At 40.3% G+C, this 9,993-nt stretch overlaps 1 protein-coding gene across 1 annotated transcript in view; it reads left to right on the top strand.

Moving 5' to 3' along the window:
- The first annotated feature begins 3,134 nt into the window (after nt 1–3,134).
- Nucleotides 3,135–9,993, top strand: part of LOC124466116 (glutamate receptor ionotropic, kainate 1) — a 164,242-nt gene continuing 157,383 nt past the window's right edge. The window contains exon 1 of the mRNA XM_047017796.1: nt 3,135–5,361. Coding sequence (XP_046873752.1) covers nt 5,277–5,361 — 85 coding nt within the window. The 5' untranslated portion in view covers nt 3,135–5,276. The remainder of the gene's footprint in view (nt 5,362–9,993) is intronic.

Raw genomic sequence — 9,993 nt, 5'->3', positions numbered from 1 at the left:
ATGCATTGTACAATATATCTTTCCATTAAATTTGACATATATTTAAAATAAAGTCTACCATATATGAAGCATACATGTGACACTATATCTTTACATATATTACCCATACATTTTCCCATATAAAGCGGGATATAAATTGCATATATTTTGGGATATATAACCACATATATTATATATTAATGTTCCATATATTGCAATATATGGAAAACACCAATCATTGCTGTATTCTGCAATATATTGCAATATATGACATGAATATATATTATAGTTTATAATATATTAGTAATATATTTATCATCAATATATTATCCCATGTATTTCTGTACAATATAAATATTACATCCCATATATGGACATATATTGCCTAATATATCACATGATATTTTCCAATATACTGCAATATATTTTCCTTCCGTAAGGGAAGGACATTTTTACTGCACACTAGTCACTTATACACTGTCACTTTCAGCTACTGGTTGCTCTTTCAGTAACATTGCAATACTGTACCTCACTGTACCTCGCCACCAGGCTCCTGTTTGGTCATTGACATAGTCACTGATCTGTAAATTTGCACTATTGCACTGTACTCCACCTAGGTTAGAATAGGTTATAGGGTTGAAACATTTTTTTTTTTGTGCATTAGGGTTAGTATAGCGTACTATTTATTGTTATCTGTAATTTAGGAAGTTTTTGTGTTAGGGTTAGTATAGGCGTTTATTTATCTATTTGTATATTTAGGAAGTTCACTTATCTAAGCTCAGCATAGATGTAAATTTGTTCCGTGTACTTATATGTTATGTTATGCCAGGTGCTTGCGTTGTCTTGTCTTCTGTGCATCTGACAAATAAAAGACTTGAACTTGAACAATGACAAAAATATGTGTTCTAGAAAGAGTGGTCTGGAGTCGCAGAGGTCCGATAATATCAGCTTTAATGCAGCAGTTGGAAATCAACAACAGTGCAGTAAAACAAAAAACACAAGAAGAGGGTTGAGCTTGTTCTCCTGTGCAGTAGGGAGTTGTTCTTGCCTACGAGTCCCACCTTCTCGGGTGCTGTCTCAGCCCGGTTTCAAGGTTGCTTCTGAAATGGAGAGATAACGACACAAAATACAGCCTGTTTCCCGCACCCTGTGTGAGACACAATGTTTAAGCCTGAGCACACTTCTAAGTTCATAAGACATAACTTTAATAAGCACAATACATAACTTTAATACATGCATCCTTTATAGAGTCGTGCGAGCATCGATCCCGTTGCTATATTCACTAGTGCACAGTGCCCGTGATGCAGCTAATGATTATAGTTCTAGAATTGTACTGTAATGTTTTATAAATTCTTTAGCACCCGGCCATCCATGTGATGTAAAAGAAAATGTGATTCATCAGACCAGGCCTCCTTTTTCCACTGCTCCGTGGTTCAGTTTTGATGCTCACGTGCCCATTGTAGGTGCTTTCAGCAGTGGACAGATGTCAGCATGGGCACCCTGACTGGTTTGTGGCTACACAGCCCCATATGCAACAAATTGTGATGCACTGTGTGTTCTGACACCTATCTATTAGAACCAGCATTAACTTTTTCAGCAATTTGAGCTACAGTAGCTTGTCTGATCAGGCCATGCGGGCCAGCCTTCTCTCCCCACGTGCATCAATGAGCCTTAACTGCCCATGACCTTGTCGCCATTCAACGATCTTCCATCCTTGGGCCACTTTTGACATGTACTGACCACTGCAGACCGGGAACACCCCACAATAGCTGCAGTTTTGGACATGCTCTGACCCAATTGTCTAGCCATCACAATTTGCCCCTTGTCAAGTCGTCATTTTTACGCATGCCCATTTTTCCTGCTTTAAACAATTCTAAATTTCTAAAACAATCATTGTAAGGTGACATTGATTTTAATGATAAATGAAATATGTAATAACTTGAATGCAAGTATTTAAGACCCACATTTGTAATTCAGTAAAATGCAAGATTGGTCAAGAGTAAATACTTTTGTTTAAATTCACCAATATTATTTTCCACCAGATGGCGCCTAAGAACAAGTGCTTGTACAGGTCTGATTATGTAAACTGTAAGGTACATGTTATGCAAGGGAAGTAAGTATCCATAAGATAATTAAGTTTGACTAAGGAACTCACTAGGTTCTCTATCATCACAATCATATGGAAGTAAAACAAACAAGAACACTGTAGACCCCCTTAAATATAAAATGTCAACATGTAATTAATACCATATAACCCAGATAAATGAATTAATTTAGCAGATGCTAAGAATTTGAACCTAAGACCTCTTGATCTGCAATGAAATAATAGTCAAATACTGTTCTACTGAGCTATAACCATCCTCTCATCCCACGCCACCCATTCCTATACTTGTAAAATTAGCAGACAGTGGCACAACATGAGAACACTTCTGACTGTACTATGCTTGAATAGATGTTTAGATATTCAGATTGACCTTCTAAGATGTAATGTTCCTTCTTCTACTTACAGTGTAGAAGACATACAGTGAAAATTCAAAGACAGAAATGGGAATGGCAGCAAAGTTTAAATCAACACAAATTTCAACATAGCTGGCACAGCATCCTACAATAGCCTAAAACAAATCAGCCAAATATATCAGTCAATATATTTTCTCTGTGATTTCTTCGTTTTTCATCAACCATTCCATCCTGAGACAGAGAAAAAGACACTAGTTCCATCGCATCTTAAACTTCTTACTCGTTGGGCACCAGGACCTAGAGGAGGCTGCTGCAGCATAGGCTGCTACATGCTCTTGTGACAGTGGCCTACTTGTTTTGGTTAGCTACTTATGGGGGAGTAAGTCCAGACCCCCTAAAAGAGGCTTAGCCCCCCTACCCATTAATCTCTAGTGATGTCCCTGCGTACAAACACAACTCAACATACCAACACAAAGATAAGAAACACACGGACAGTGAGAAGAGTGTGCCAGACATGGCAGACTTTTATTTAGTCAGAAACAATAGTTTGATCAAGTTTATGCAAGCGATACCTTTTTGCACATAATTTGATGGTACATGGACATGGTTTCAGGTCAGGGGTAACCTGATAAAATTTACATTTAGTCATTATACTCTTATCCAGAGCGACTTACAGTAAGTACAGGGACATTCCCCCCCGAGGCCAGTAGGGTGAAATGCCTTGCTCTCAAGGACACAACGTCATTTAACACAGTCGTGTTCGTTGTCCGTGTCCCTTGTTGGACTTCAAGGAATTTGGTCAACCTAGCTTTGGAATTTCAATCATGTTTGTTTATATTTCATATAAGATTGGCGTTATTCGTATTGCAACTTGGAAAGCCATTACCCAGCTCTGGTTTTCTAATCACACAAGCAGTGGTCCTATTGAAAAACTTTAACACAACATGCTGAATCCAACATGCGTGTCCAATGTTTCCATCAAAACATACAATAATGTGAAAACAATAATAATTTTTTAACCACATCCACCAGAATTACTTTAACCCCTCCCCTTCCAGTTCGTATCATTGGGGCATTCACCCCACCAGCAACCACCTGCTCATCCCAGACATCCCCTTCCTGCTAGCCCGATTCGCTAACCGCTCAGCCATCTGACCCTCTTCGGATTCCTGATTAAGGAAGTGTACGATCCCAAGTTAACTTTTGCGCATATCATCAAATGTGACCCCCCTTCGTTGTCCGTGTCCCTTGTTGGACTTCAAGGAATTTGGTCAACCTAGCTTTGGAATTTCAATCATGTTTGTTTATATTTCATATAAGATTGGCGTTATTCGTATTGCAACTTGGAAAGCCATTACCCAGCTCTGGTTTTCTAATCACACAAGCAGTGGTCCTATTGAAAAACTTTAACACAACATGCTGAATCCAACATGCGTGTCCAATGTTTCCATCAAAACATACAATAATGTGAAAACAATAATAATTTTTTAACCACATCCACCAGAATTACTTTAACCCCTCCCCTTCCAGTTCCTATCATTGGGGCATTCACCCCACCAGCAACCACCTGCTCATCCCAGACATCCCCTTCCTGCTTTCAACAAAACAGCACCACAATCCCTCTGCCTACCATGCAAACAAGGATACAAAACATCCAAGCTATGTTACCCCCATTCAAATTGTATTATTTATGTTCTTCTTCACGCCCCTGTCCCCTGTGGATGGGGGCACTGTCATCCTGAAAGCGCACTCCCATCAGGTGAGAAATGTTTCATAGAGAATTAATATATTCAATCAAAGGTCGTATCTGCAGTTACCCTTTCCTCCAAGGGCACAACTGAACCCAACCATGCGAGGAAAATGCCCCCCACAGTATTATAGTGCCATGTATGGCAAGCATCAAGCCTGTTAAAAAAGGACAAATGAACACTATTCTGTCTAGCTGTAAATGCAATGTATCTGAGTAAAAACACTTACTTTCATCAGTTAAACAGAAGGTTTTCGTCATGGTTATGAAAAATTACTTGATGGATTGGATAATGTAGCAAAGGACTGCTGAGGCATTACAGAAAACATACAATCTCAAATATAGAAAGATCCCTCCCCGATACCTATCCATTTAAAAACAACAATAAATATATGAGAATGAAAGCCCCTTGTAGAGTTAGTTGAACTTTATATAAAAATTGGGAACAACCATACTCTACTGGATGATTTTTATTATAAAATAAATAAATAACATGCATCCTTAAAGAAGTGTGGAGAGTATAAGTTAAACTGTGAGAAAGAGGTAATGCACGGAATGGTTTTATCATACTTTAGAAAATAAACAGTTTGGGAGATGGTTAATCTTCTGGGAGCGCTTCTTACCATAGAGATTAGATCTGCGTTTCCACTGGTGCTAAAGCAAAGATTTAATCATTCCTCGGTGTACCAAAGCAAAGACATTGTCGAGGTCGAATGTTGCCAGATTTGAAGTTAATCTTCAGAATGTATCCATGTTTGAGGATCAGCCGCTCGGCGCTGACCTCAATTAAGCGTGTGCACAAGAGAGACTCACTGGCTGCGCACGGCTCGCACAATTTCTATCACAATTCAAATAATGACAGGGAAAAATTGTACTTTGAATATATACTATAGATACTCATTCTATTGGGGACCGTACTCTTTACACGTGTCATTTTTGCATGGTAAAACTGTGCTACAATTGTAAGATGATGTGCGACGGAGAGATGTGGACTGGATTACAGATTTTTTTAATTACGGACACAAAGACTTTATCAGCATGAATTAGATGAAGAAAATATATCAATGTGAAATCTGATCTTGAATTTAGTACCATGGCGAATAGGAAAGGACATTTATTTTCCCTGTTCTACTTCATCGTGGAGTTTTGTCTGAGTTCGCAGCAAGTCCTAAGAATTGGTAAGTGGATCTATGGAATCTGGGGAATCTGTATGAATTTGTCTCATAATATGTATAAAACAAACAACAGTTCACCTGCTAGGAATTTTTAAGATAATTTTCTATCAGCTCTTATTCCTAGATTTTTAGGTGCCAAAAAAATATTTTATATAGACATAGAAATATACATTTTAAGGAGGACTAAAAAACTGATGTGGGGCTGTGCATATTTGTGAATGAGTGAACAAATGGCTGAATGGTGTTATTTTTAATTAATTAATCAATTGCCAAACCACCTCAAATTGCAACATGGAATTTGGACATAAGATAAAGGATCAAAGGGTTCGTTTTATCACAGTAATGTAGTGAAGAAAGCAAACTCTAAGTAAAATATCAACATTGATTAAAATATTTTTTTCTGCTGCAATCTAATGGTTTTAATCACATTGTGCCACTCATATTCATAGTGATTTCCCATTAGTTCCTATATTTTCTCATAACTTTTGAAGGACTTTTCTGACTTTTTATTGCATTAGTGCACAACAACTGACTGATTTTACAAATGTATTTATATTTTTTACTTACTGCAATTTTACTGTTGTATAACAGAATGGCTAACTAGATATCATATCAAAACTACATCCTGTCCTCCCTCTCAAAATTCTAAATCCTAATCAGTTTTTCATATTGTTAATCTGTCTAAATAATTTCGCACTGTCTGAGGCTGCTCCATCTTTGTAATTTCCTTCATGATCCCCGTGCAAGCTCTTAATCTCTCCCATATTGTATGTGTGGTGTAGAACATTTCCACTTATTGTAGCAGGTCAGATTGTCCCGAACATAATATCCCTTCGCTGGAGCTAGTACTAATTGTGAATAAGTTCACCAAGTCCTATAAACAACCAACATTCCTCTTTATGTAGGACTTTTTTTCTTAAATGTGGTACTAGTGTCAGGGACAGCTCACCAATGGTGTTTTCTTTACATGATACACTCCTTTCATACGCTGTAAGAAAATAATTCCTTCCAGTTCGACGCATTTTGCAGATTTTGTGACATTTTGTGACAACATAGTGCGATGGCACTATGTTGGTTCTAGTTTTGTTATACTGAACAGAGAGAGCTCAGTATCTCACATCAAACGAGGTAGTATTGCAAAATTAGACTTTGTAATAGAGCCCACAGTATCATTAGTGACTATGTTACTAATGTGAAATGCTACTTTAGTTTGTTGCTAGCAGCAGACTTTGAAAGCTGATTCCTGTGTTTTCTATATGTATATATTTGAAAACATACCCACAAGTGTATCAGTATGCGGATACAAGACAGTACTACTACGTTGTGTCGGCTCACGGAAATTCAATGGCATCCAGGGTGGTGGGCCTTCTTAAAAATCCTCCGACAACTGAGAAGTGTACTGCACTCAAAGCACACCTGTTGAAAACATTTGAACTGTTGGATGCTGAAAGGGCCAGCAGGCTTTTCTCCCTTCAAGGACTGGGTGACAGCAACCCGTCCGAGCTCATGGACCGTATGCTGGATCTCTTGGGTGAGCACAGACCCAATTTTCTGTTCGTACAGCTTTCCCTGCATCAGCTGCCTTCCCAAGTTAGAGCTGCACTAGCCAACACCACAATCACTGACTGTTGGAGAAATGTTTCCGGGCGAGTCAGGGAAATTGTGTGGCTTGTGTGCGCTTGTTTACGCGCACGTCGCTCCTAAGATGGAGGCGGTCACACAGTTCCCACGCCCACTCACTTTCAAGTCCCTGCAAGAGTTCCTCGGCATGGTGAACTTTTACCACCACTTCATTCCTCAAGCCGCTCAGCTCATGCGGCCCTTGCACGAGGCCTTGAAAGGTAAACCCCAGCACGTTGTGGACTGAATTGAGGGCAGGGACAAGGCTTTTGCTGCCAATAAGGCACCCCTGGCTGACGCCACCATGCTGGCGCATCCTTCTCCTACAGCCTCCATCGCCACCACCTCTGCGCCTCGGAATACGCTGTCGGTGCTGTCTACGAGCAGTGGGTTGGCGGGGCCTGGCAGCCACTGGCGTTCTTTAGCCGTCAGTTGCACCCCAGTGAGCGGAAGTACAGCACTTTCGACCGGGAGCTTCTGGGTCTCTACCTCGCCATCAGAAACTTTTGTTCCCTGCTGGAAGGTCGACAATTCACTGCTTTTGTGGACCACAAGCTTTTGCCATGACCAAGGTGGCTGAGCCGTGGTCCGCCCGCCAGCAACATCATCTGTCCCACATTTCTGAGTTCACTACGGACTTGCAGCACATTCCAGGTAAGAACAACCACTTGGCGGACTGTGTCACAGCCTCTGGCAGCGGCAGTCCATCTTGGTTTGGAGTACGACCCTACAGCAAAGGATCAGACCACAGACCCGGACGTGCAGCTCCTGAGGACCTCGACTACTGGGCTGCATATTGAGGACGTGGTTTTTGGCGATGTAGGCACCACACTTCTGTGTGACAGCAAGTTTTTTATGCCATCCATGGTCTCTCCCACCCAGGTTCAAATGCGTCACATAGAGTTGCAGCAAAGTTTGTTTGGCACGGCCTCAAGATTCTTGAGGTGTTGTTAGACATAAAGCCCTACTGGGGCACAGGCCCCTATTCATATCCCTTTTTTTTCTTTCAAGCTTGCTGCGCACAATGCACTGCCAGGCTATAGAAACTCACTATACAACAGTTCAGGGATGCAAGTTTGATATCAGCTTTGGCAGGGACATCAATAGTTAATGCGAGCGCGCACATTTTTTTCAGCTTCATGTAATATTGTTATGTTTTAGTCTAAATAAAATGATCGGTAGGCCTATCATTTAGAAACTCTTTAGTTTTGTAATGTTTTCTTAGCCTACCTCAATTCTGACGTGCGGAGTATGACACTTGTGTGTGCGTGCTGCTGTGGCTATTTGACAAGCTCAGAAGAGCGCCCTGACATGGAATTCTGTGTGCATCAGTTTGTGTTTTCGGTTAAACACTTTTACAAGCGTTGATTGGGATACTGCATTTATTTATTTCGGGATTATCAATCTAAATGAATGCACTGACTAATAAAGTACATTGTTAAAACTCAAACTTTAGATTTTACTAGGGCACAGTAGATTTATACTGGGGCACGTGCCCCAGCAAAAAGGGTCTAACGATGCCCCTGCTCAAGAAGGACGTTAGGGTCTGGGCTAACACCTGTGTGTCACGTTTGAGCATGTACGCCATTCCTACAGAGGGCGACGCATATCTTAGGACACCCCTTTCACCTTTGACTGACTTCCTATTTAATGGATGGATTCATGGATTCTCGTGAGCGCACGTGAACTGAAGTAGGTGACAACTATGCTGCCGTGGATTATTGTGGACTATACTGACTGTTCTGCTCTGTGAAGCTCACAGTAGCCAGATACAAAATGTCATTGTTTTTGTTTCCTGTGTGGATTACCCTTTGTTGATTATATTGCCTGCTCTGTTTCGAGGAAAACTCAGCATCAATGAACTTGTTGAACATTTCACCTGCATTCTGCGCTTGTGCATCAGACCTAGCCTGATACTGCGTTGAGTGCCAACGGGCCAAAGTACCACTAAAGCCCCATTAGAGTTGTTCCTGGTTCCGGAGAGACGTTTTGGCAATGTAAAAGTGGGTCTGGGGTGCGTTTCCCAAACGCGTAGCTTAAGTTGATCGCAGAGTCCATGGTACGATGGATCTTAGTTTTATGGGCTGTTTCCTGAAGCCATCGTAGCTAAAGAGGTACTTGAAAATGCTTGTAGATTAACGAGAGCTCCAGAGCAGTCGTAGATCGCTAAATGCATCGTAAGCAAAGAGACTCAGTGGAGACACATGTGGCCGACTATGAAAACTACATTAGAATTATGCTGAAAGTTACTTCAGATGGAAAATAAGATTCTTTTGGTTCTATTTTTACACCAGTTACTCTGGAACTGGGGTATTTGTTAGTGAACCATACAAGTTTAAGTGCCGAAAAAATATCAGAATCCGGTTTATTCTCAAGTAAATTGAGGCTACACAAAATAATTTGATTTGGTGGGTTTGGCGCATGCAATAAACAAAGGTTATTCAAAATACTATAACATTGAAATATGGCTGTTGTAAACTGCAATTGTAACTAGAAATGCATTAACGAAATGCTTTTAAGAGTGCAATAACACAACAACAATTGAACATTGAAGATGTTTATTAGAATTATATGGGCTTCCTTATTAGCCTCTGCAGGTCTGCTTCTACGAGGTTCAGGAGCATCATGATGTCATCTGACATATCTTACACTCATAATGAGTATAATTGGAGATATGGTGATACCATATTTATATGCATGGTTTTTAACCTTGTAGTTCAATCAAGTAGTGTATATGTATGTGTATATTTGCCTATGGAAAGTGGAGTACCAAGAAGAGTTAAAAACCAAGGCACAAGTAATTTGAGAAATAGTGGTTTTATTGGAGTTTGTTGTCCCTGCTCCTCACATGGATCTATAAGTTGAAAAAACTAAAATATGTAAGGATGGGACAGGCAACACTGAATATATGATAGGGGTCAGATGGCTGAGCGGTTAGGGAGTCGGGCTATTAATCAGAAGGTTGCCAGATTGATTCCTGGCCATACCAAATGACATTGTGTCCTTGGGCAAGGC

The sequence above is a fragment of the Hypomesus transpacificus genome, unplaced genomic scaffold (assembly GCF_021917145.1).
Source record: "Hypomesus transpacificus isolate Combined female unplaced genomic scaffold, fHypTra1 scaffold_65, whole genome shotgun sequence".
Classification (NCBI taxonomy): domain Eukaryota; kingdom Metazoa; phylum Chordata; class Actinopteri; order Osmeriformes; family Osmeridae; genus Hypomesus; species Hypomesus transpacificus.
This window is presented reverse-complemented; position numbering and strand designations above follow the sequence as displayed.